The sequence below is a fragment of the Microcaecilia unicolor genome, chromosome 8, assembly GCF_901765095.1.
Source record: "Microcaecilia unicolor chromosome 8, aMicUni1.1, whole genome shotgun sequence".
In the NCBI taxonomy this organism is placed as follows: domain Eukaryota; kingdom Metazoa; phylum Chordata; class Amphibia; order Gymnophiona; family Siphonopidae; genus Microcaecilia; species Microcaecilia unicolor.
The window spans coordinates 161087714-161115680 of NC_044038.1; the positions used below are offsets into that span (position 1 = coordinate 161087714).

Consider the following 27967-nt stretch of genomic DNA (forward strand, 5'->3'; position numbering starts at 1 on the left):
TCCCTTGTCAAGTAGCTGCAATTATAGTGATGCCTGTTTGAATCAAAAATTACCCATTTCACTCCTTACAACACCAAGACAGCCTTGGTCCATTAATAAGAGGACTGATGGACAAGGGCAGAATCTAAGAAGATTGGGGTCATGTAATTTGTTTGTCCAGAGACTGAAATACCCAGTACACATTCAAACACAGGACTTCAACCCAGGATTATTAGTCACTAGCCAAATTCCAAAGAGTTGTTGCTGGAGATGGATAATTTCACTCAAGCACAACCTGAAAAAAAAAAAAAGTTATTGTTTTCCACTTCTCTCAATGTTATTTCCATTCCTAGTGTCCAGTTGTGATATAAGTGTCTTTAAAACAAAATAGAGAATAATGAAGGCATCTGAAGGGCTACTAGGACTGTGTAGTGCATAATTAAATTTTAAGCTTTTCCTGTATTCCCCTGTTAGATATATCAGTGGGCTAAATGTTAGAAAGTTACTTCTCAAAATTAGAAAAGCCATGGTTTAGTCTGTTCCAATGTGTATTTCACATAGCAGGTACCGATTATAGTTATAGAGTTTTTAAGTCTAATTAGCACATTGACGCCTTAATTTCAGATCAGAAGGGTTTAGCTTTGATCCAAAAGATCTAGAGGGAAGAATAAATTAAGAAACCAGCCTCAGGATGGAAGAAGGGGGCTTTTCTGTTAACAACTATTTGTCGTCCTCTTCGTGAGGAATGCCTCAGATTTATGACTCTTTTCTTGGTAGCTGTTGTTTATCAAAATTGCAGTTCTTAGGAGAAAGAGCAGCCTATCATCAGATTGCCTTTTTCAGTCAATTGGGAACCATATAATCAAAGCCATTGCAAAACAAGAAAGAGCTTATTTGATCCCTCGACAAGAGTGGCTGAGGATAAACCTCCGACAACATGAAATATTATCCTTCATAAGGCAATCAAAGTGGAGCACAAATCGGGAAATCCGTGAGTCAAAATTTAAGGCACGTGCTCAGAGGTTAAAAAAAAAATCTGCTGCATCAGCCAATTTGTTGAACAAAATGAGTTTCCAAATAAGACTTTTGCCATAACACATAGCAGGTTCTCTGAGAGCTATGGGGCCATAATGAACATGACTATTGATTTATTGAAAAGGAAAATGACAATTCGAATTGCCTATCACAGCTGAATTTCCAGAAATACCCTACACATTAAAGAGCTCTAACAGCCCTCAAGTTTTAACTATACGTTAATGAAAGTCATCTGTAAGTAGAGAGATGTCGTTCAGTTGGATTAACAGGTGGCAGTAAATTTTATCTTAGTGGAGATACTAATTGTGTGATATGACTTTCCTTACTACTGACAGGTACATGGTAATCAGCTAGGCATCAGCCTTTATTGTTTAGGACAGTGGTTCCCAAACCTGGTCCTGGAGGCACCCCAGCCAGTCAGGATACCCGCAATGAATATCCGTGAAAGAAATTTGCATGCGCTACCCTCCACTGCATGCAAACCTCTCTCATGAATATTAATTGTGGATATCCTGAAAACCTGACTGGCAGGGGTGCCTCCAGGACCAGGTTTGGGAACCATTGGTTTAGGAAACTAAGACACTTGAGGAAATCAAGGTTTAAGTCATGCTTATACTGAGGTGCGTGATGCATTATTATTTTAATCGCCTATCTACATAGAAACAAGTAGAAACTGCCTACATTTCCAAGCCACTTGCACATGTAAATATACAGCATACTAGTACTTCCATGGGCAAGTGTAACACTTAAGCACATAAGTGGCAACAAAGTAACTAAGCTCTGTTCTGTAATCACGTCCCCCTAATTGCACCCAACTTTAAAACATAGAAATAGTCATACTGGGTAAGACCAATGGTACATATAGCCCAGTATCCTGTTTCCAACAGGTCACAAGTACCTGGCAGAATCCCAAAGTGTGGCAACATTCTGGAACCCCAAAGAGTAACAATATTCCGGAATCCCAAATAGTTCCAACATTCCAGAATTCCAAAGAGCAGCACGATTTCATGCCACCAATTCTAAAGCAACCAGTGGCTTTCCCTAAGCCTATCTCAATAGCAGACTATGGACTTTTCCACCAGGAACTTATAAGAAGTTGCATGTGCAAGTTAAAGAATAAGGGCAGTTATGGGCATAACTTAATTAGCTAACGAGCCTCAAATTGTCATAAATGTGGCAGTAATTAGCAGTTACACATGTAACTGTCCCTAGCTGGTATTCTATACGTTGCATGCACAAATTCCAGAAAACTTAGCTGCAAGGGGAGTGTGATCCTAGGAGGGGCATGAGTGGGTGTGGGTTATAGTTTAACAGCCATTTGGCTAGCATAAATGCTTGCACCTAAAGTTAAGTGTATAAATACAGACTTACGCTAGTATTCTATAATGACAATTGCATGTAATTGCCATTATAGAATCTGCACTGATCACTCAACATACCGGTGCCCAGCTTTAGGTAGCCTTATAAGAATGACCCCCTTTGGACTAGATTCTATAAATGGTGCCTAAAACATCAGCGCCGAAAAGCATAGTACTTAGTGCTATTGTATAAAACCGTGCTTAAAGCTAGGCACAGTTTTATAGAATAGCGCTTAGCGCCAGCAACTGTGACTACTTTAGGCATGACCATTTACACTAATGAAAACCTAGTGTAAATCCCTACATGTAAATTAGATGTGGATCCCCATAATTCTATAAACAATGCGTATAAATTGCAGGAATGCCCCGGCCCGCCCATCCTCCTCTCATGGCCACACCCCCTTTTCAGTTCTGTGCACTAGAATTTATGCACTCCGCTTTATAGAATACACCCAAAAAAATGTGCATGTAAATTCTAATTATTGCCAATTGGTGCTGAGAATTGCTTGTTACCACCCAATTAGTGCTTAGTAAAAGGGCCCCTGAAATACATGACTGAGTTCAAAACTTAGCTTATTTTTTCTGAGTTCTGAAGGAATGCTCAACTTCTCGGTAAAAAAAAAATTACGTGTTCATTGATTTTCATTTTTAAATAATTTAAAAGAGAACATCATATTTTCTGCCTCAGAACTGATTGCAGAAAGGTAGCTCAAATAAAAGAATTGAGTTTGTTTCAATTTTTGTTCTACTTGTTCTATAATTGTTGACATAATCTCAATAGAATTATGTTTAGACAGCAGCAAGCCATCATCTGAAATTTTGTTTAGATGTTTCTGACAGCACTCTGAACAAGACCCCTCAGTTGACTATAAATTGTATTTCAAAAATTCAAACAAAATAAATGTAATACTGCATCCTAGATGCCTACTTCACAAGCTCCCTCAAGATCAGAGAAAATCCAATGATATATGTTACTTAAATGTTTTTGCATAAACCTGCCCATATATTTTGGAAAGAGAGAGCTCTTTATCAAAAATAACATGCTTTAAGGTATGATTAAATTTATATCATTAACCCCTCCGAAGGGACACCACCTTGTAGTGCTGGAGGGGCTTCTGTGTTTCAATGACTCAGAGGGCTATGCTGAAGGGTTACCCATATCAGACAGGCCTCTGAGGAGAAACCAGACAAAGAGTGTCCCAAACTGGGAGAGTGGTAAAATGGTGACCTGAAGTTCGTATGCCCAGCGGCCCAGCTGCCCTCTGAAGTTTTGTCTTCTTTATGTAAATTCCCTCTTTGCAATTGCACTTTCCTTAACTGAGAGGAAGGGAACAACCGGCGGTCAGCCGCTGATGGCCAGCGTTTTGTCCCCTGAGCAGCAAGTGTGGGACCGCTGTGCGTCGAACTGCCCACAGATGAAAGGGTTGGCGAGTCCTTTGATTAGCGCCGGCGAAGGAGCGTCGATGCTCTTGGACCTGGAAAAACAACTCCATCGCTCCCGAATTATTCAACCACCATATCCAAAGGAGTGGAGGAGTGCGTTAGAGGCATATGCTGAAACAGAGGGCGTTTACAGCAGAACCCGAATCGGCGGAACCACTCCTAAACACCTCAAGAGAAATCACCTTGGAGTTTTTGGCTTCCGTGGAGGTTACATTGAATGCCATCTGGAAAGCGCTTCGGGACCTGACGGTGGAAGTAAATAACTTTGTTTCCGATATAATCTTATTGGAGAGTTACATGGACAATTTGACTGAACTCTTTGAGAGTGAAAAATTGATATTATAAATGAAGTTCTACAAAAGCTAGAAGTGGTTATGATCCTGAAAATGATAATGGACCAGAAACTTTGAATGATAAGGTGGATGTTATTGTGGATGATTAATGTCGAGATTATTGTTTTTCCCAGAGTTCCAGGTATGACTCCTAAAGTTTTCCTCAGAAATATTTCCTTAATTATTACTTCGAAAGGAGTGAAGCCTGTGAAAACTGGGATTGCTTTAATCAGTGGGATTTGAATTAGAGACATAAGTATATGTATTGTTGAATAATTTCTGGTTTTTAAAAGAGAGAGAATGTAATCAGATGTATTATTTCTAACTAAAATCTGGGCAAAAAGTATGTTCTCAATGAAATGAATTGACTATACACCGTATTTGGTCTTGAAGAAGCCAACCAGATGATCAATGTGGAATAATGAATTAGATATCTGGGGATAATCAGGTTAATACCATGTTTTCTTTCTTTCTGTTTACTGTTTAATTGATCTCCTTGTCTTATCTCACTCTCCCTATTTTTCTTCACTTTGTGATCTAAGAAAGAGAAAGATTGTATATGATCCATATATCTAGTTGGGACAGTTTTCTTCTTATCTTGTATTAATGTGCAGTCACCTCTGTATTACTGTTTGCAAGTGACCCTTGTAAAATGAAAAATTATAAATAAATGATTTAAAAAGAAAATTTATATCATTAATAGCACTTAAAATTGTGATTGGTAAAAAAAAAATGAATTGGAAATACCCATAGGTTAGGCTTCCAATTTTCAATTCTAGTCTTTTGAAAGTTGTGTGGCAGACTAGGAAGACTTGGGCTTAGCTCCTGGCCCATGATGTTTGTGAGACTTTTATGGTGGATATGTGGAATGCCCTCCCGTAGGAGGTGGTGGAGATGAAAACGATAATGGAAATTCAAAGTGTGGGATAAACACAAAGGAATCCTTTTTAGAAGGAATGGATCCACGGAATCTTAGCAGAGATTGGGTGGCAACACTGGTAATTGGGAAACAAAACCAGTGTTGGGCAGACTTCTATGGTCTATGCCCTGATCGTGACTGAATAGATATGGATGGGCTTGAGTGTAAATTTTAAGGGGCTTCGACGTTAGCGTCAGAACTTTTAGTACAAGAACAGTGCTGGGCAGACTTCTACGGTCTGTGCCCTGAGAGTGGCAAGGACAAATCAAACTCTGGTATACATGATATTCCATTTTACCCCCTGAAATAAACAGTGACTTTTCCCAGGTCTAACTTAATAACAGTTTATGGACTTTTCCTCCAGGAATTTTTCTAAACCCACTATGCTACAGCATTTACCATATCCTCCATCACTGAGTTCCAAAGCTTAACTAAACAATGAAAAATATGTTCTCTAATTTGTTTTAAAAATATTACTTTAGTAACTCCATGGTGTGCCCCCCCCCCCCCCAGTCTTTGCACTTTTTGAAAGTATAACCAATTGATTTGTGTTTACCTATCCCACTCCATTCGTGTTTTATAGACCCCCCCCCCCCCCTATCATACCTTCATTCAGCTGTATCTTCTCCAAGCTGAGAGCCCTAACGTCTTTAGCCATTCCTCATATTAGAGTCATTCCATTCTTTTAATCATTTTGATTGAGCTTCTTTGAACCTTTTCTAATCAAAAATGCCCCTCTATGTCAACTGACTCATCTTTATCCACATGTTTATGTATCTCTTCAAAATGATATAGCAGATTGGTAAGCTAAGTCTTCTCCTGGCTAAATCCATGTTGACTCTCCTTCCATTGAACCATGTCTATCTATGTGTTCAGTCTTTTTGGAGCCCTTTTACTACAGGACGTTAAGCACTTGACACGTGGTTAGTGCACAGTAACAGGCTTCCACACAAATGCATTAAGGGTTTGTGCATTAGTGTGCCTGTTACCACATGTTAAACTGTGTGTTATTGCATTTTTCGGCAGAGAGTGCGTATGGAACATTAGCTAGCTAGCACGCTATACTTACTGTACGCTAACTGGTTAATACAGGAGAACAGTAACTGAGTGAAAGATAAACCACTGGATTCTATATATAGGTTACCCAAATTTGGGCATGGAGCCCAGATGTGCGCACAAACTAATTAGTCAGTTCAGTGCTAACAACCGATTATTGATGTTAATTGGCACTTAATTGACACTAATTTGGATTTACATGCCCTTTCCTAATGCTGCACTCCCAAATCCATGAGCCCACCTCGGGTCCCTCTAGCACACCCTCTGTACTGGCGAGGTGTTCTCACAACCTCTCCATTAAGGAACTCTCCCAAAATTCTCACCTGCAATCCAAATGGGGACAGGGCCATGGGATAGGCATGGGTGGGTCAGGGGCATTACAAATATTTAGGCGCAGTGTTTTAGAATACTGGGGTTGCGTGCCCAACTTGCATGCCAAGATTTACACCAAGTTTCAGCTGGTGTAAGTCCTCACGCCCAACTTTGGGCATGGAAATCTGCTCTGAGTGCTATTCTATAAAGAGCGCCCAGCGTAAAATTTTCCCAATGCATACATTTGAGCGCCATTTACTGAATCTGCCCAAACTGTTCAAATACAAGTTTTCTTCAGTAGAAACAAACTCCATTCTCTAATCCAGAGGTTTTCATCCAAGTCCTCGGGGTACACTCAGCCAGTCGGGGTTTTCAGGATATCCCATGAGATATGATGAAAACTCTGGCTGGGTGTGCCTTAAAGACTGGGCTGAAAACCCCTCTAATCACTGCGTCAAGCAGGCATAGCATAGATATCTATATACGAACCAATAAACCCAGTCCTGATCATCTTTGCAAAGTCTGACAACCCATTTCTATTCTCTATACACTAAGGGTAATGATGCCTTTAAATGCCTGAATCTAAAAGAAAATTTAAATTTGCTTAATATTGATACTTGAAAAATGGTCAACACAGCCTGTTTTTCTGGGGTTTGATGTTTATTTACCCAACGTAACTTCAAGTGAAATTAGTGCTTGTAAAAAGAGCAAATTCACAGAGAGCAAAATCTTCAAGTCATCCTCAAGCTACCAAGTTACCCATTCCAAGAGGAGACTTTTGGCCAGTCCTGATTTTAAACTTACATCCCAAAGCAGTGTAGTTTTTGTAGTCCATTATTCTATCCATTGAAATCAGTGCTGCAGGTTCCATAATTCACTAGGATGAGGTTAACAGAAATCCAGGACTGGCCAAAAAGTCTCCCTCCTGGAATGGGTAACTTGGCAGCTCTGCATCCTTGTAGGAGATTCAACACAGGCAACAGCAGTTCAAGTTTCTGCTGCTGTCCTGCTAACATGCCTGAGCCCTCCTCTGGAGGAACTAACTCTAGAACTGAGAAGGCAATTCAGCCTCCTTGCCTGTGAAATTTTCATTCTGTCTGCACGGACTTCCAGGAGTGGTGCCAATGTAGACAGATGTCTTCTGGGATCTGGATTATAAACAACCATTTTATTTTATGTAAGCCTCTGAATAACTTTTGATTGGTAATGATTTTGCTCACTGAGGACTTGCAGTTCAACAGAATGATGAGTACTTGTTTTTTATTGAATATCTCATGAATATCTTCTTTTATAACAGTTGCTATTCATCAAAATCAAAGTATTTCACACTTTTCACTCTCCACAAAACTCATGGAGTGAGTCAAATATAAGGAGGCCTCACAATAAAGAGGTTCTAGTCCCCCTTGAGCTTATAAAGAACTGGGGGGGGGTCAATATTCAAAGTGATTTAAACTGGCCAAAACGTGTTTCGGCCACAAAGGCCTGCTTCAGGGAGTCCATGTGAGTTGTAGTTGCATGGCTACACAGCGTTCTGCGAATATCAAAAGCAAAAATCCTAGTCAAGGTGCGCCACGATTCTGTTTGACAGCGCTCTTGCGATTGATACACTTTAACTAGGATTTTTGCTTTCGATATTTGCAGAACACTATGTAGCCATACAACTACGACTCACAGGGACTCCTGAAGCAGGCCTTTGCAGCTGAAACACGATTCATGTCGAGTCCGTTTTACTTTGAATAAAGCTTCTGATGTGAACTTTTTTAGTCCATTATAACATAACATAGTAAATGAAGGCAGATACAGACCTGTACGGTCCATCCAGTCCTGCCCAACAAGATAAACTCATTACATGGTCTGTGATACTTTATTTGTATACCCGAGTTTGATTTGTCCTTGCCTTTCTCAGGGCACAGACCATAGAACTCTGCCCAGCACTCTTCTTGTACTAAGTTCTGAGGCTAACGTCGAAGCCCTTTAAAATTAATATTCCAGCCCATTCCTATCTATTCAGTCATGATCAGGGCATAGACCGTAGAAGTCTGCCCAACACTGGTTTTGCTTCCCAATTACCAGTGTTGCCACCTAATCTCTCTGCTAAGATTCTGTGGATCCATTCCTTCTACACAGGATTCCTTTGTGTTTTTCCTATGCATTGGACCTTGTTTGTTCTGCATCATCCTTTGTGTCACCACCCGCTGTGTTTGGTCATCCGGGTGTATTTGTGCGGAGGACTCTTGTTTCTTCCGTGATTATCGTCAACTGGCCAAAAAACTGGTCATTTTCAGCAGCAAGGCTTGTGAGTTAGCCTCAACAGGATTCTGCACCATTCTAGGGACATGCTCGAGCAGTGGGCAAAACCTGAAGGTGTTTTGTGGTTTATCTTTTGTTACAGTCAGAAGTTTCAGGTTTAGTATTTTTTTTCAGACCTTCCAGCTTGGGTATGGAGAGCATGCAGAGACTTCTAAGTGGTTTGTGTTGTCCCCACCCCCAGCCCTGCATATTTTTTCAATAGTGGTGTGCTGTCACTTGAAAATGGCCATGAAATCATCAACATTTGGTGTTTTCTTTCTCATGTCATTTCAAATGAAATGATAAAATATTTGTTGCATTTTGTTTTGCAGTTTTAACGTGCATAAAATAATTGTAATATATGAAAACTGCAAACAAAATGAAACAAAAAATGTAAAACTCTGATAAAGTCCTTGAAACAAAAGGAAAAAAAAAAAGAAATTATGCCATGCTGAATTGCTTCGGTACCCATTTCTAATCCCAGGGCCAAAATATCCAAATCGTGCCTCTCCTCAAGGGCACTCTTAGATGTGGTGTTACTGACTTCTCTTGTTCTGACGTTTCTTTTCAACTTCAAGCATTTTTTTGGCATCAGTATGAAAGAAAAATGTAGCAAGTCAAAGATGCAACTTTGTACGGAAAAGCCTGTAATGACTAATGGCTAAGTCAATTTGAATGTATGAAATAGCATTTTGCTGTCCTGCCCTCTGACCTTAAATTTGCTTTCAAATTGTCCTGTCAATTTATTCTGTCTGTTTTCAGGTAATTACTCTCCTAATTCTTAAACAAACCTGAAGTGCCTGGATTCAAAGGGACCCGACTCTCACCGTACAGCAAGGGGTGAAACATATTTTTAAAAAGGGCATATTCCAGTGGGAATATACAAATGCATGTATGCACCTGTCTTCCTGTATAAAAATTATAAGGGAAACAGGTACATGATGCTGACATCTTATTAGCTGCAATGATTTGTCAGACATTTCATTATGTCCTATAAATGGTAAGGAGTTAACTGAGGTCCAAAGAAAATAGGCTGCTGGAAGATGTGTGCTTGGAGGCCAGTGCAGGCAAAGTTACACCACCTATCACAGGGGTGGGCAACCTCGGTCCTCGAGGGCCGCAACCCAGTCATGTTTTCAGGATTTCTTCAGTGAATATGCATGAGGTCTATTTGCATGTACTACCTCAATTGTATATAAATAGATCTCATGCATATTCTTTGGGAAATCCTGAAAACCCAACTGGGTTGCAGTCCTCATGAATCGAGGTTGCCACCTTGATCTATCAAAAGAGTTGTTGGTGTCTAAGCTGTGGGAGAACAGTGGAAACATATGGCATTTCCCAGATAGGAATTAAGGGCTGATGTCTGTAATGAATATGGAGGGAAGTTATCAACATGGGCTGTTATTAAGATGTATTATTGTACTATTAACCTAAGTTATTACTAACTAGCACTGGGGTTTACTAAGCTGCTAGCGTGGCTGGCTGTGCACTAGTTCCGACACAGCCCATTCAATTTGAATGGGCTGTGTCAGCTATGCCGCATGGAGACCCCTTGGTCTCATTACATAAAATGGGACTTGCGCTAAAATAGCATGACTTGTAGTAAAATGACACATTTTAACAGTAGCCAACACTGATAATGTCCCCCCTTAGTGTGAAGAGTTTCAGTCTCTGGTAACCAGAGCTGATATTGTGATGTCATAATATCTCATTCCACCAATGCTTAAGAGTCAACCTCATCAGTGATATCACAATGGCTTGACTGCCCTAAACTTGGCTCACTCTTATTCCATATAGCAGTGATTTTGATTTCTCAAGACACTTCTTTTTTTCTTTAATTAAGGGTGAAGTTATCAACATGGGCTACAGTTAAGATGTTCTATTTTACTGTTAAACCTCAGTTATTAGTAATTAGGTCTCATTGCATAAAATAGGACCTGTGCTAAAATAGTGCAAGTTAGTAGTAAAATAACACCCTTAGTGTGAAGAGTTTGTCTCTGGTAACCAGAGCTGATATTGTGATGTCATAATATCTCATTCCACCAATGCTTAAGTCAGCCTCATCAGTGATATCACAATGGCTTGATTGCCCTGTAGTCGGCTCACTTTTATTACATATAGCAGTGATTGTTTTTTCTAAATGTCTCTAGACAATTAGGATCCTGTTTACTAAGCGTGCTGTTGGCCAGTGGCGTAGGAAGGGGGGGTGGGAGGGCAGTCCGGCCCGGGTGCACGCCGCTGGGGGGTGTCGGCTCCGCTGGTTCCCCGCTCCCTCTGCCCCAGAACAGGTTACTTCCTGTTCTGGGGCAGAGAGAGCAGGGAACCAGCGGAGCCGACACAGCTCCCAACGATGTACACTCGGGGCGGACCGGCCCTCCCGCCCACTCCCTTTCCTACGCACGCAACAGGTAAGAATGCAATCCAGGGGGGGTGCGCCGCGCTGCACCCAGGGGGGGGGGGTGCGTAGCGGTGAACCGCCCTGGGTGGCAGCCGCCCTCGCTACGGCACTGCTGTTGGCATGCTAACTTTTAGTGTGCACTAATAATAGACACCCATTATATTCCTATAGGTGACTCTATCATTAGCATGCACTAATTTATAGTGCACGCTAAAACGTTTGCACACATACAGTGCAGCTTAGTAAACAGGGCTCTTATTCTTTAGGGGAGAAGTTATCAATGCAGGCTACCATTAAAATGTGTTATTTTAGTGTTAACTCCAGTTATTAATAACTACATCGCATTGCATAAAATGGGACATGTGCTAAAAAAGCACAAATTAGTAGTAAAATAACACATCTTAACTGTAGCCCACATTGATGATTATGCCCCTAAATCTGCAAAGAATAGAAGAGGAAAGGATTTGCTTATTCTATATTTTAATATGTAGGATTTTATTTATGTTTTTATAATGTTGTTTGATAAGGAAACTTAGGCTCATTTTCGAAAGAGAAGGACGCCCATCTTTCGACACAAATCGGAAGATGGGTGTCCTCCTCCCAGGGTCTTCCAAATCGGTATAATTGAAAGCCGATTTTGGACATCCCCAACTGCTTTCTGTCGCAGGAATGGCCAAAGTTCAAGGAGGTGTAGCGAAGGCGGGACTTGGTTATGGATGTCCTCGACCCATAATGGAAAAAAAAGGGCGTCCCTGATGACCACTTGGATGACTTTACCTAATCCTGTTTTTCTTACGACCAAGGCACAAAGAGGTGGCCGAAATGACCACCGGAGAGAATCGGGGATAACCTCCCTTTACTCCCCCAGTGGTAACTAACCCCCTCCCATCCTCAAAAAACATCTTTCAAAATATGTCGTGCCAGCCTCTATGCCAGCCTCAGATGTCATACTCAGGTCCATCACAGCAGTATGCAGGTCCCTGGAGCAGTTTTAGTGTGTGCAGTGCACTTCAGGCAGGCGGACCCAGGCCCATCCCCCTCCCTACCTGTTACGTTTGTGGAGGAAACAGCAAGCCCTCCAAAACCCACCAGAAACCCAATGTACCCACATCTAGGTGCCCCCTTCACCTGTAAGGGCTATGGTAGTGGTGTACAGTTGTGGGTAGTGGGTTTTAGGGGGGCTGGGGGGGGCTCAGCACACAAGGTAAGGGAGCTATATTCCAGGGAGCATTTTATGAAGTCCACTGCAGTACTCCCTAGGGTGCCCGGTTGGTGTCCTGGCATGTCAGGGGGACCATACACTACAAATGCTGGCTCCTCCCACGACCAAAGGGCTTGCATTTGGTCGTTTCTAAGATGGGTGTCCTTGGTTTCCATTATCGCCGAAAATCAGAAACGACCAAGTCTAGGGACGACCTAAATTTCATGATTTGGGCGTCTCCGACCGTATTATCAAAATGAAAGATGGATATCCATCTTGTTTCAATAATACGGGTTTCCCCGCCCCTCCATCAGGACGTTTTGGAAGGACATCCTCAACAAAACTTGGACGTCCCTTTCGATTATGCCCCTCCACAAATCTCAAAATATCATTAACTTGAAAGGTTAAAATGTGAGAATCATGAGGGTAGATAGTGGGCAACATGGTACTAGAGCAGTGATCCATTTTTCCGACTGGTTGGGCTTGGAGGTTCTCTTCCAATAATAAAGACAGCATTTTTGTACGCCAAGTTCACATTATTTTCTTACTTTCAAGATATAACCAGCTTTAACCATAAATGATCATTAGTCTGAAATGCCAAATTTTATTTATAAATCAAAAGAAAAAAAGCAGATCAAAAAAAGACAAAAAATAGAACAGGAGGGTAACAGAAGAAGTGGTTTATTACAAGTTACCCGACGTGGCCACGTTTCGCCCTCAGGCTGTGTCAGGGGTAAAAAAAACTAATAGGGGTAAAAAGCAAAGTGAACCCCTAAAAGTAGTCATACAACCACCTTACATAAGTGCTTCCCAAGCTTACTCAGCAAACTTCACAATGCTATGTTGACTGGCAGCATTTTGTCTGTTTTGTTTTTTTTGACTTTTTTGATCTGCTTTTTTTCTTTTTTTCTTTTGTTTTGCCATTTCTGTGGCAGATCTTTGCCCTTTTTTTTGTTTCTGTCGGCAAATTTTATTTATATACTAGTAAAAAAGGCCTGTTTCTTAACACAATGAAATGGGTGCTAGCAAGGTATTTGTTTTCTGCCATTAATGTCTGACGGCACCCAGAAACAAATGTAACTGTCAGATTCGGGTGGGGTTTTTTTGTTTGCGAGAGGAACTGAGTGAGTGACACAGCTCGAGGGGCGGAGCAGCGCGAGCATCTTTGTTTTGACCAGCTGTGCTCCGAGGGCGGGTTTAGCGAGTGGAGGGCTCAGAGGTCGGAAGGGCTCCAATGGCGGGGCTTTGTCAGCGAGGGGCGGGAGTGCAGAAGAGCGGGAGCAACTTTGTGGTGATCAGCTGTGCTCCGAGGGCGGGGCTAGCGAGTGGAGGGCGGAGCTATTACAAAGGCGACGAACACTTCAGGGCTTCAGGCTTCACTGCATTGCTGGCAGCTTCAGAACATTGGATGTGCTTTTTATTAGGTAGGATATTCATGCATGGTTGTTGGGTTCACACAGATGACACCACAGAGTTTGCAAAAGGTGAACGAAAAAATCGAATGCACTCCCTAAAGTAGTGTCACCTATTTTTTTTCTTTTCTCCCCACAGCTCTTTATCTTATTTTTCTTACATTTTCCTCTCTACTTATTTCTTCTTCTCCTTTCTGTTCATCTTGCCTCTTCCACATCTTTCCTTCATTTTCTCCTGTTGCTCTTCCTTTTCATGAACTTTCTGCCTCTGTTTTCTTCTCATTGTGTGTCCTCCCCCTCTCTCCATTTTCTGATCCCACTTGGTTAGCTTAAAAAGCATCTGTCACCTGCATGAATGGATTACTGGAGGGTGCTACAGATTGCTTGCAATGGAATTCTCTCAAAGAAACCAAACGGGCCCAAGTAATAATTGTGTTGTATGTTACCTAACAGTGATTTCTTTCTTCTTCTTTGCAAAACAAAGCCAAAAAATCCAGTAAAAGTATGCTATAATTTTTGTCAGCCCTCAGGTATCTGGACATCATAACCAATAGCTTTTTTTCTCTACATTTCATTTCAGGATGGAATGGGAAATCTGAGAATCACCGAGAAGGGTCTAAGATTAGAAGGAGATTCTGAATTTTTGAAACCTCTCTATGCCAAAGAAATCCGGTCCAGACCAGTAAGTTCTTGAAAGGGCAGGAAATGATTTTCATTTCTGTGGTTTGCACTTAGGGCTTGAAAATATTGTGCCAAAACCAATTGCAGCCTACCCTGCCAGGCATAATAGATGATACTAGATTATCCAGTCTACCCAACCCCATCTCTCTGTGTGAAAACAACTCTCAGTCATGAAAGATGGGTAGTGGAAATGCTGATGATGTGTAGAGGTCATAAAATGAGTCAGATGTGCAAAACTGATCCTGGGTTTGTGCAAGTGTTTCTGGAGGAGATTATATCTGATCATCCTAACACCAAAACTTTATCATCAATTAAATTGTTCAGTCATCAGTAGGGCTGAGAGAGTGCTTATACCTAGAAATGATCTAGTTAGTTTTGCTTCCAAATCTAAGGCCTCAGTAAAAACTATGTAATTTCATTAGAGAGATTCTTAGAAGTATCTAAATTTGTGAAAGGTAATTCGATATTCTAGGCACCTGCATTTACATGCATTATTGTACATCCATGAAAATGAGTGCAATTCTGTACTGGTGCACCTAAGTTAAATAGCACATAAATGCAAGGGCATGTACACATGGGTGTGGCATGGGTGGGACATGGCTGTGGCTCCTGCTTATGTGCACAACTTACAGCATACTGTAACTCACACATGTCCCTTCTCTATGGCGTGATATGTGCTGATACTCAGTTATGGTAATATTCTATAATGGAACCCGGGGTGCCATTACAGAATAAGATTCTATCTCACAACCTTGAGACTCCTAAGTGGAGGTGCCTAGTGGTAGAATTGTCCCTTAGAGAGCAAGTTTATAAAGTTTTTTTTCCGTGTGTAAAGGCTGTTTTACATGAGGAAAATTCCTTTTATAAAAATACGTTATCTCCCGGTTTCTATATAGATCGTCCAAATTCTATAAAAGGTGTTCTGCCCGGAGCGTCCTTTATAGAATAGATTTTTCCCAGCGCCTAATTTTGTGTGCCATTTACTGAATCTGGTCCTATGTACACACATAAGTACGTACAGTACATGTACTTAGGCTTGCTTCATGCTTTGGTCAGAATGCCTGTAATACCTGAGGCTGTCATAGAGCCTGTTATTCTTTTCTAGTTTCACTTTCAGGGGAGAGGGAGGGGGACAGTAACCACTGGGGAATTACAGAGGAGTCATGCCTTAAGCTAGTAGTTCCCAAACTTTCTCGGGTCATAGCGCCCCAGGCTACACATTTCTTCTCGTCTCCCCCTGCCCCGCCCAGCCCCACCACACCCCCAACAGCTTTGAGTCCTATCTTTGCTGGCACGGATGCCCAGGCTTCACTAGCTGAAGAGGTCCACTGCCCGAGGTCCAAGCTCCATGCTGCATGCACAAGCAACTCAGTAGCATGCTTCAGCCACGTACACATGCATTCCCATGCACGCCCTCCTTCTCTCCCCCTTCCATCCAGCATCTACCCTCCTTCTCTCTCCCTTTCCATCTAGTGTCTGCCCTCCTCTCCTCCTTTCATCCAGAGTCTGTTGTCCTTCTCTTGCCACTTTCATACAGCCTCTGTCCTATCTCCCTATTCCATTCAACTTCTGCCCTCCTTTTCTCCCTACTTTCATCCAGCTTCTGCCCTCCTTCCCTCCCCCTTTCATCCAGCATCTGCCCTCCTCCTCTCTCACCACTTTCATCCAGCCTCTGCCCTCTCTTTCCCTTCCATCCAGCATTTACCCTCCCTCTTCCCTACTTTCATCCAACCTCTGCCCTCCCTCCATAGGCGCCCAGTATAAGAGGCTTGGGAATGCTAAGCTTCCCCAGCCACAAGCCAACCCAACATGCCTCTGCTGCCTCCCCAAGGTATCCGGAGTACCATGCAGCACAGGATCAGCACATTAGCACAATAACAGAAAGAAAGAGTAAGAGCGGGAACTTGGTGAGCCCATAGGAAGTAAAGCAGCATAGCTGTAGCCTGCGGGACCTGACCTTCCATTGTTTCTGCACATTCGCCAGCGTGAGCGCGGTGAAAGATGCTCCCCCCCCCCTAACTCACACTACTGCCAAAATCACCTAGCTACTACCAGTAGTAGTCTCCACTAGCGATTACAGCAGGCCTGCCTCAAGGACTCTGCCTTCGCCAATGACGCGTTCTACATCCGTTTCCTGCTTCCGCGAACGCGGGACATGTCACAGGGAAAAGTCCGAGTTCACGAGGCAGGGCTGCTGTGGTCTCTAAAGTGCAGACCACTACCTGCAGCACTGCACGCCACAGAAGAAAGACTAAGGCAAGTGTCCGACTGCTTCTGAGGGGGAGGAGTACTAATGGAGAGACTAGAACCAGGAGGGAGGGAAGGAAGGAGTGTGACTTAGAGGAAGAGACTAGAGGGGGGTGGCAGAAGAGAGCTTGCTTGCTGAATCTTTGGGGGAGAGAGAGATGAGGACTTCAGCTCTCTCACAAAGGTTCAGCTTGAACCTTTGGGAGAGAAACAGAGCTGAAAGTGCTGCTCTGGTAGTCCTGGGTGGGGTAGGGAAGGAGGGCAGGCAGGCAGGAGGAAGAAAATATGTAAGACCTGGAGGGGGAGACAAGTTATAGATGTTGACTGGGGGGGGGGGGGTGGAGGGGGAAAGAGAGCTTGCTGAACCTGCGGGGGAGAGCTGATATTCAGCCATGGTGGTAATATTTGATTTAAACACTAGTTGCCATGGTCAAATAATACCTGAATATTCAGTGCCAATATGTGGTTATTTGATGGCTTAGCACTGAATATCTGGGTATATCGGGCAGTGCTGGGGGCTAAACATAAAAAGCAATGCATACTCAAATAGTGCCACTCAAAATCAACTATTTATTTACGTTTTTTTCTGTTGTCAGACAATTATGGATATAGGCCCCATTCCTGCCCCCTTTAGCCTCCCCAAACAGCAGGGCCACCGACCGCCTATGCCTCCCTCTCTCTCCACTTTCATCCAGTCTCTGCCCTCTCTCATGCTCCCCTTTCCATCCAGCCTAAACCCCCTCTCTGTTTCTCCCCCAATCCAGCATCTGCCTCCTCTTTGTTCCCACTCCCTCCCCCCCCCCCCCCCCACACACACATCCCTGCACCGCTGCTTTTCTAGATGTGCAGCAGCAGCAAAACAAGCTCAGCCACGCAGAACCAGACTCTCCGTATATGCAGCTGCTGGCTGTGCCCCGGAACAGGAAGTGATATTCAAAGGGGCAGAATTATCAGCTATGCGTATGAAGAGTCTGGCACCTAGAGAAGCAGCAGTGGCAGCGGCAGGGACAGGTGTGGGGGGGGGGAGTGGGGAGAGAGAGGAGGAGGCAGACGCTGGATTGGGGGGAGCAGTAGCGGTTCATGTTTCGGCAGGAAGGAGGTCGGGTTTTGCTGCGGCACCCCTGTGAGTTTGCTGCGGCACACCAGGGTCAGTGATCAGCTTCTCAATCAGACCACCTTTTTTTATCCTGGATGTGATTGAAACAGGTCTAACTTAGGTCATCCTAAATCCGTTTCTTTCTGTTTGATTATCACTGCTTTTGGGCTCTCCTTAGTCCCACCCAAAACATGTCTCCTACACGACCCCTTGTTATTTGGATGAACTGCAATGTTGGGCGCGTTTTTTCTGCCTTTCCAAAATTGCCATTTGGATGTTTTGGGCAGTTAGATGTTTTGGGGGCATTTTGAGATGCCTATGTACTTTGAAAATGAGCTCCATAGGCTCCTATTTCCAGCCTGTTTTATAAAGGTATCTATGTGTCTTCAAGTTCCATGTTTATTTGGAATTTACTATCTTGCTGAACAGACAACCCATCTGGCCAGCTTACAGGCTAAAATAGGTAAGTATAGATACTAATAAGATAAGATAAGATAAGATAAGATGAAAGGTGGGAACTACAATATTAAAATAGGATAATGGTGAGAGTGGGGGAAGAAGCACAAAAGCTTACAATTTTGTAACCAAGGTCCCACATCCAGGAGCTGCAGGTGAAACGTTCATGGCTAGTGAGGACTAATGGAAAGCATCTTTAAAAAGACATTTCTTAAGATCAACCTTAAATTGATCAAGGGAGGGTTGCATTCTTAGATGAGTAGGCAGCAAATGCCATAGTTCAGGAGTTTGAACAGAGAAGATGGAGCATCTAGAATTCTTATAAACTATTTCTCTGAAATTGGGAAGAACTATATGGTTTTGTTGAGCCAACTGAAGTGCCCTAGAAGGGTGATAAGGCATCAGAAGTCGTGAAAGATAAGCCGCTGCTCCAGATCTTATAAAACTGTTTTCTGTTTTGCTTGTAGAAGTATGTCATACAGAATTGGATCCCAACGTCATCTACAGAGTAATCCCATATAATAATTCTCACCTCCAACGTTGTTCTGACTTGCCTGGGACCATGGCTCATTCTGAGTTGGTCTGCTAGGCTCTGTAGATCAGGCTGACATCACCGTAGCCATTATGATGTCAACTTCAGAACCCGGGGGGAAAAAAACATGCCTCACAGCTGATCCATGTCCAGAGGAGGGTCGCTGGACATGGGTGGCTGGAGGGGGGGCAGGGGAGAGAGGAGGGTCGCTGGACATGAGTGGCTGGAGGGGGAGCAGGGGAGAGAGGAGGGTCGCTGGACATGGGTGGCTGGAGGGGGGCAGGGGGGAGAGGAGGGTCGCTGGACTTGAGTGGCTGGAGGGGGAGCAGGGGAGAGAGGAGGATCGCTGGACATGGGCCTTTTTTACTAGTCATTAATAATCTTTCTTTAATGAATATATAAATTGTTTTAAAGCAGAAGAATATTTTCAAACATTAAAGCCAGTTGTACATGCACTTTGAAGATTGCTCTAGCAAACATAGGGGCTCTTTTACTAAGCTGCGTAACTGTCTACGTGTGCCCAAAGTGCGCCAAAATAGAGCTACTTCCCGGCTACCATGTGGCTCTTGCAGTAATTTCATTTTTGGTGCATGTCCAATACGCGCATCTGAAAAAAATGTTTTTTTTTCTGGCGCGCATCTGTTATGTGCGCCAAGTGGCATGTGACGCACTTAGGTCATTACTGCCCGGTTACCACGTGAGACTTTATCACTAGGTCAATGGCTGGGGTTAAGGTCTCAGACCCAAAATGGATGCTCGCCAATTTTGCCGCACGTCTGTTTCCGGCAAAAATTTTAAAAAGGCATTTTTTGCAGGCGTGCTGAAAAGTGGACCTGCAAGCACCCAAAACACACGCCTACACTAGCGCAGCCCATTTTTCAGCATGCCTTAGTAAAAGGTAGATGCTGTCATGTTTGGGCTTGCTGGAAATGAAGATTACTTCGTACGCAGAAGAAGGCATAATATTTATTATTAGCAGTATCTGGTCATGCTCTTTTAAAATGAGATATAAAACAATGATGTTTCAGACACAGAGTACAAGATAAAAAGGAGAGTAGAATTTGAAGCTTCGTCTCCTAGCTGCTTGCCTCAAAATGTAAGGATCTTTTATCATCCAAAAACATTTGCAGTGTAATTCCTTTGTGTTAAAACAGTTGAAGCAAAGATTGCTAAAACAGTTCACCTGGATTGCTCTGTCCCTGGCCATAATTAGGGTTGGAGGTAAACTGGTTGCTTTGAAGATGATGGCAAACAAGTGCTTAGAGAATTCTGTATTAATAGTGCATCAACTCCACATGTCTTCTGTGTTGTTGGTATTGGGATTTGTGGAGTAATCAATAACTAGTTCGATACTGTCTGCAATTATCCTATTGAAGCTTTTTGCACAGCCCAAACATCTTAATGTATAAGTTTCCTTGTAGAATGTAAGGGGCTGTTTTACAAAGCAGCAGTAAGCCAGAACTGCCGCCAGCCCAACGCAGATACCAGTGGTATTTCTACCCCCAGCGTGCTACATTTCCACAGGGTGGTAATCAGGCAATGCCGTGCAGTGCCCATTTACCGCTAGGTTAATGCAGGAGTCCTTACCGCCACCTCAATTGTGGTGGTAAATGCAACCCTCATATGGCCACGTGGTAAATGCAATCTTACCACATGACCATTTCTTTTTCTTTTTCTTTTTGCTTTTTTACCCACTGCAGTAAAAAGGGCCTCAATGCATGGCAAAAATGGCCGCCACCACTAGCACATTGCCCCTTTTACCGCAGCTTAGTAAAAGGGCCCCTTCAACAGCAACTCCATTACTTTTCTTACCACCGACATGAGGCTTACCGGCCTGTAGTTCTCACTTCTTCCCTGTCCCCGCTTTTGTGAAGAGGGACAACTTCCGCTCATCGCCAATCCTGTGGAATCTCTCCCATTTCTAAAGATCTATTAAATCCTTAAGAGGTCCTGCCAGGATTTCTCTGTGTTCCCTCAGTTTCCTGGGATGTATCCCATCTAGCCCCATATGGAGTGATGATCACTATTGCCTAAGTGGGCACCCACTTGGAAACACTTCCTCCATTTGTGAACACTAATCCAGCGTTGACCCTTCCCTCATGGGATTGGTCACCATTTGTCTTAGGAAAGCACTTTGACAGGTATTCACGATCTCTCTGCTTCTTTCCAATTCTGCCGACGGGATGTTCCAATCCACATCAGGCAAGTTGCAATCTCCCATCAACAGCGCCTCCACTTTCATTCCAAACCTATGGATATCTTTGATCAGATCTTTGTCCAGCTTCTCCATTTGTGCCAGAGGTCTGTAGATAACAGCCATGTGGATACAGGTTCTATCTTCTCTTTCCAGAAGAACCCATATAGCTTCTTCCTTTCCGCAGGTCCCCTGAAGGAATTTAAAATTATGGGATTGATATTCAAAGCAATTTAACTAGCCAGGAGGGGCCTACAAGAAGCATGGTGGTTGGGGGGGGAGTTGGGATGGGGCAGATGCTCTTGGGAGAAGATCTTTGGGAGGGGGGATTCTTCCAGGTAGTCTCTTTGGGGGGGGCCTTGGAAGAGAGTTTTTAAGGTGCCTCTTTAGGAAGGAGGGTGCTCTGGAGGGAGTTTCAGGAGGGGTTGGATGATCTTGGGGGGCTTTATGGAGGGGGTGATTCTTCTAGGGGGCTCTTCAGGAGGGGGAATGCTTGGAGGGTTCCAGAGAGGGGGGCTCTTCAGGAGGGGGATGCTTGGGGGGTTCTGGAGAGGTGGATGCATTTGAAGGAGTCTTCCGGAGAGGGGGTTCTTTTGGGGAGGCTCTTTGGGAAAGCATTGCTCTTGGGGAAGGGCTTTGGGAAGGGTAGATGCTCTTTGCAAGGGGCTTTAGGAGGGGGATTGGCACCCCCCCCCCCCCAGCTCACTGCTTGATTAGATAACGTTTGCTTTCCTAACTTTATGTTGTTTGCAGAATATTGCCGCTATCTGGTTTAACTACCTGGATAGTGCCATCATGGTGGTCAGAGGGGGTATTCAGCAGCAATGTCTGGGCAACTATTAAAAATGCAAGTAACAGCAATTTAAATTTTTAATTAGGTGATTTAATGCTGATTGAAATTTTTGATTATACTACAAGTGTTATATAGATAGATAGATGTACCAAAATTTGCCCTCTGTAATTTTGTTGTCACTCTATTCATTGCTATTTGTACATATCAAATATATATTGTCTAAATATAACAAAAGGTATTACACATGTATTTTGCTGACATTTCTTTCTGCCTGATGAAAGACAATAATAGATCAAGAAATAAACCCTGACTATCCTAAGGATTTTAACTCACTCTGCCATGCCCCAGCCCTGCCCACTTTAATCTCCCCCAAATAAGCTGAGTCACTGGCTGCTTGTAGCCCTAGACACTATAAATAATATGTACCCACTCCTGGTGTAAACCAGTGCATTGTGGGACCAGCTACACTAATGAGCCTCACTGAAGTTAGAGCTCTCATTGGCATGGATGCTGGCCAAGAGTGTCCCTGATCAGGGCAATTAACTTTCACTGTAATGAATGTGAAAGATGGCCAGGCCCAGTCCTCAGAGCCAGTCTTAACCCTTTACTGATCCCAGGTCTAAATGCACTTTGTGGGAAGGGAGAGGGAAAGATGGGGGCTTGTGCTAGGATGGTAGGAATTTTTTTTTTTTTGTAATCGATTGCTAACAGCAGGGATTTGCTGGAATGATGGAAGGGAGGGGAGAGGTGAAGTGGAAACCAGCGCACTCAGTATGGAGCTTAGCTGCCATTGTGCTGGTGCCCCACCTGCCCCTCCCTCTGTCCTGATGTTGTTGATAGTCAGTGGGGCAGGCTTCTACTGCCGCAAGGGTAGGTAGTGAGAGGGTTTTGTTGCAGCAAGTGGGGTACCTGAGTTAATGAGATTGTAAAGGTAAAGAGTGTCATACTGACATTAAGCAGGGGCTGGATCAAATTGCAATGATTATGACACTGGCGGGTGCCAAGCTCAACACTGGTAATCTGCAGCTAGTAATATGGCATATATTATGAATGGGAGGTTTATGGATCTACCTCATTGGGTATCAGGTAGCCACTAGCTAATAATATGAGGGTGGCCGACTTGTGGCTGGATAATCATGTTCTGTATTAATTACCATGGGTTAGTTTGTGTTTTCTATGAAGCTGCAGCCAGATTTCTATCATATGCTCTCTCACATCTTGTGTTTTGGAGGGTGCAATGGGGATGGGGTGGGAGGGTGTTGTGGTTCTGGATGTGTGATTCGATGGAAGTAGCAGGGCAGGGGTGGATGGTGGGGAAGAGAATTGGTGGGTTGCACAGGAGGGCCAGGTACCAGTTACCCGGATTATGATTCCTGAAGAGATTGCTGCTCAGACGACATTTTCCTCTCTGATGCTCTGATGCTGCACCTCAGGGAGTGGGTGCCTGTGTCCAGCACTACTTATCAGCACTGTGCAGTCCTGTCACATGATCTTTCATGACTATAATGGGACTAGCCCTAGTTCTGTACAGTAAAGGTATTACCTGGGGACACACTTGCCCCCTTTATGCTTTTGCTGAGCATTGCTCTAAACAAAATGCTGAAGTGAGACACACTGGTGCTGACACAGGCAGCTTTTAAGGAATGCATTTCAAACTGCTGAAAGCTTTTACCTTCCTCTAATGTGCCGTGGGTGTGAAAGTATTTTATGGAATAATCTGTATTGTACTATCCGTGCTAAGGATGTAAATTGCACAGAGCACTTCAGCGAGATTGTTTCATGGACTGTCAAAGAATGATCATATTTCGCTTATATTGAAGAAGCCCCACTGGTTTCCAGTTGGCTGGTGTACTCAGTTTAAAGTGCTGATGTTCAAGTCATTTCAATTTAGGTCTTATATACCGCTAATATCCCCTGTTTAGGGTTCAGTGTAGTTTACATCATTAGTGGAACAGCAGTTACAACAATAGAAGGACATTTGGTGAATACAATCTTATTGGTTAGATATTTTTGTTATAAAGCGTTATACTGTGTGATTGTTATCGGAGTTACATTTGATAGTTCTAAAAGTCCATTGGGGGAACAATGATCAGAGATTGTTATATAGCAGTCTTTGGGAAGAAGAAAGATTTTAGCTTCTTTCGGAAACTGAGGTAATTTTTAAAGCTTTGTACAGTGATGCTCCCCTTGCTCTGCCTCTGGCTTTCTCATTGAGGATCTGTCAGCCAGCATGTTCCTTGAGATCCGCCGATAAGATGTTTTTAGATGTTCCAGCTTTCAGGCAGCTTAGACTTGATGCTTATCAATCTTCTATTGTGTATGTTGATGGAGCCGGACTATGGAATACACTACCATCAAATTTAAGAGGTTCACAGCCACCCCTACAGTTTAGGAAACATTTGAAAACTTATTCATTTGCGTAGGCCTTTAATTAATTTTCATAGTCATGATGGGTTTAGGATTGTAGCTCTTGCTGTACAGGCATTTTTATGTTTGTTGGTTTTAGTTGTGTTATTTTGATATTATGTATGTTTTTATATTGTACCCTGCTTAGGGCTCTGTTTACTAAGGTGGGCTAGCGTTTTTAGTGCGTGCATAAAATTAGGGTGCGCTAACTGTGTAGGCACCCATAGGAATATTGTGGGTGACTACACAGTTAGCGTGTGCTAAAAGCTCTAACGCGGCTTAGTAACCTTAGAGTGGTAGGATAAATGTGTAATACATTTTTTCAATAAATAAATGGCATTAAAAAGGAGGGGTTGCACAGAAAACATTTTCATTTTGATTGTCTTGTTTTTTTGGTATGTAAATGGAGCAGAAACAACTCCCATACGTTCAGTGCGGCCACCACAAAACAGTGCTGTTAAATGTGTATAATTTTGATACTGTTTCACAGTAGTTCTGTTATTAGGTTTCAATTTACTGTTTTCAAGTTTACCTCATTTATTGTATTTATGTTTATTCTTGGTAATTTTACTATTGTTATGCTCTTAACAAAATTGTAAGTTTTATGTTAAACTGTACCTGCTGTACACCGTCTTCAGTGAATCTCTTCATAAAGGTGGTTAATAAATATCAAACAATCAATAAATAAAAGCGGTGTCTCTAAGAGGGAAATAGACATGTAAAATTCTGCCCCGTCTACATCCTGCCTAATTCATGCCCCCTTTATATCTAATCATGGATAGGACGTACATGGGTAAGTACAGGCCTGTCTAAAATGGGGTTTTACATGTCATGCTTTATACATGTATAAGTCCTGGTATTTAGCCATATGTGCTTATAGAGTGCAGGCCTAAGCCCTGGCACTAAATTGATTTAATGCATGTTAACCTACAAAGTAACATGTATAAAGTAGACTAATGTGCATTAAAAAGTTCTAACGTGTGTTAAGAAAAATTTTAATAGGCTAAAATTTGTGAAAAAATTCTGAAAACGAGCTTGAAAGTCTGATGCCTGTGCAAATCCCTAGTATTTTATTAAAAAAAAAAAAAAAACTTCAGTACAAACTTTGGTTAAATCCTCCAGCATAAGATCCACAGCTTAAATTCTTCAGGGATGAAAGGAAGAACATTTATTTTATTGTCTACAGGCCGATACAAAAGAGACCATATAGAACGATCTTACTGAGAACTGACCTCCTGAAATGCGGTTCTTATGCTCGGTGATTTGCCTTCTTTTTTGGAAGAAAAGCAAAAGGGATCTAAGGGTACTTTACAACCTCCTTTATATAAAGAAATATTTTGAACATTTTTTATACTGCTGTGTTTTATGAGGTTCCCATGCTCAGGGCTGGGAAAGCCGTGTACGTATGGACCAAATGTACACTGTAAAGCAGATTATCTAAGATCAAAGAGGGAGAATAAAAGGTTAAGCAGGTGTCTTTTTCAAGCCTATTTGATACAGAAATGTAGAATGTCAGTGGATGTGGCCCAAGACATGTTTACTTTTAAGATACAATAACTTACACCAGCCCTATAGCTAGTATAAATGCCTGTCCCTAGATCAGGGCCGCCAAGAGACTGAACCGCCGCTGCCCCCCCCCCCCCCAGATCGCTGCCGCAAAATACCTTGTTGGCTGGCGGGGATCCCAAGGCCCCACCAGCAGAAGATGTGTTCCTCCAGCGCTGCTCTTCTGCCGATTGCCTGCCCCTGCGGCTGCTTTTTCTCTCAGTGCACAGTCGGTTTCAAAACCGACCATGCGCCCTGAGAGGAAACGCAGCCCCTCAGCTAGGCAGAAGAGCAGCACTGGAGTTGCTCCTTCAGGTCCTCCCCAGCCTCCAAGAGGGGCCTGGCTGTGGTGCCGGAGTTTTCTCTCTCCTGCTCCTGTTGGGACGTGATGACTTGGGTCCCGGTAGGAGCAGGAGACAGAGAGAGAGACCCCGGCACCCAGGGAATTTTGCCCCCCCTGCTCCCCTGGCCTAGATGTTAACCAGAAACTGTGGAAATTATAGTCTTCTAAATTTTATGAGCACATTTGCCGTGCTCTGAACAAACTCCGCCCATGTGCCCATCTACCATCAAAGTACACACCATCAAAACACAATGTGTACATTTTCAGTGGTCAGTGCTCTATAAGAAATCATTTACATACGTAAGTGACCACTTAAGCATGGAAATGACTAGAATACTGCCATTTGCATATATTCTTGCCACCTAAAATTAAGTGGATCCTTATAGCAGAGCTTCTGAATCCTCTGCTGGAGCCACACCTAGCAAATTCAGGTTTTCAGGATTACCGTGATGAATATGTATGAGACAGATTTGTATGCAAAAGGTATCCAGTATATTCAGATGTATTTCATGCATATTCATTGTGGTATTCCTGAAAGCCCAAATGGCACACCTAGCTAGGAGAAGGTTGAGAAACACTACCTTATAAAATTACTCATATCATGTCCTATATACACCATTATGTTTTTCTAAATAACCCTTCCTCCTCCCCCAGTTCTTTGATTCATTCTAACTGACCTCCATCCATTGGTTATCGGTTACATAGCAATGGTATCTAATTTCCCTTTCCTTTTTTTTTTTTTAAATCACCTTAACATTTGTATTATAGTTGGTGTACCTAGTAAATAAACCTAAAGCTAAACCTATAATCTCAATCCCTCAGACTTACTGCTGGTGCTAGCCTTTTCCCATGCTATGTGAGTGGAATCAACGCGTTGTCGTGTTTCTTTGGACTGATCTTGGTATAGTTGCCTTGTGCCATACCTTTACACATCTTTTGTGAAACAACAGTTATTACCCCTACAGTTACTCTGACTCCTGAAGCAGGCACTTCTTTGCCAAAACACTGGACCATGTCTGGTCCATTGTATCTGGTCTTTTAAAATAAATATATATTTTTTACTATCTGTCTCTGAAGTCTTGCCTGGTTTAGTTGCCCTGCATCTCTTCCCTATTCCTTTGGACTTTCTGACCCCTTGCAGGGAACCCTTCCTTGATTTGTCGAGTGTTTCAGTAGTCACTTCTTTGCCAAAACATGGGACAGTGTTGGGTCCATTGTATTTGGTCTTTTTAAATAAATATATGTTTTTTACTATCTACCTCTGAAGTCTCACCTGATTTGGTTGTCTTGCATCCCTTTCCTACTCCTTTGGATTTCCTGACCCCTTCATAGCATAGGAACCAACTCTGTGGGTGCTGTGGGTGCTTGAGCACCCCCAATATTGAGAAAATTCCTTGTATGTGTCCAGGGAGGGGTTATTTCCACTGGGCTTAGCACCCCCAGTAATTTTGAAAAGTTGGCTCCTATGCTTCATAGGGAACCCTTCCTTGATTCATCAAGTCTTAAGGCTTGCATAATGCAAGTATGCATTTTTGCCTCTAAGAGAGTAATAATAACCCACTAATGCTACAAAACCAGGAGTTTCTGAACGTTTGAGATCAGGACCATATTTCAGCCATGCAACATTCAGTGAGCTTTTTCCATATGAATTGATTTTCCATGCGTACTGAATGGAGGAAAGTCCCTTTTTTCGAATAAGACCCAGTGCGTCAAGTTCTCCAAGACAATTCCACATGAAAAATGAGAGAAATGTGAAGTTCTCCAAAAAGAGAAAGGAGCATATTGCATCTCCCAGTTGAACATATTGTACACAAAGCATTATTCTCGCTGCCACTTGCATGGGAACATGAGCATCGTGCTGTCTTTAATTAAGAAGTTAACTGGACCATGACGCATTGCCTGACTAAATGCAAAGTGATTTGTACTGAGTCGAAGGG

At 42.9% G+C, this 27967-nt stretch overlaps 1 protein-coding gene across 1 annotated transcript in view; it reads left to right on the forward strand.

Annotated features, from left to right (window-relative positions):
* Positions 1–27967, forward strand: part of SGCD (sarcoglycan delta) — a 255517-nt gene that overhangs the window by 73409 nt on the left and 154141 nt on the right. Inside the window, 1 exon segment of the mRNA XM_030211794.1 lies at positions 14318–14419. Coding sequence (XP_030067654.1) covers positions 14318–14419 — 102 coding nt within the window.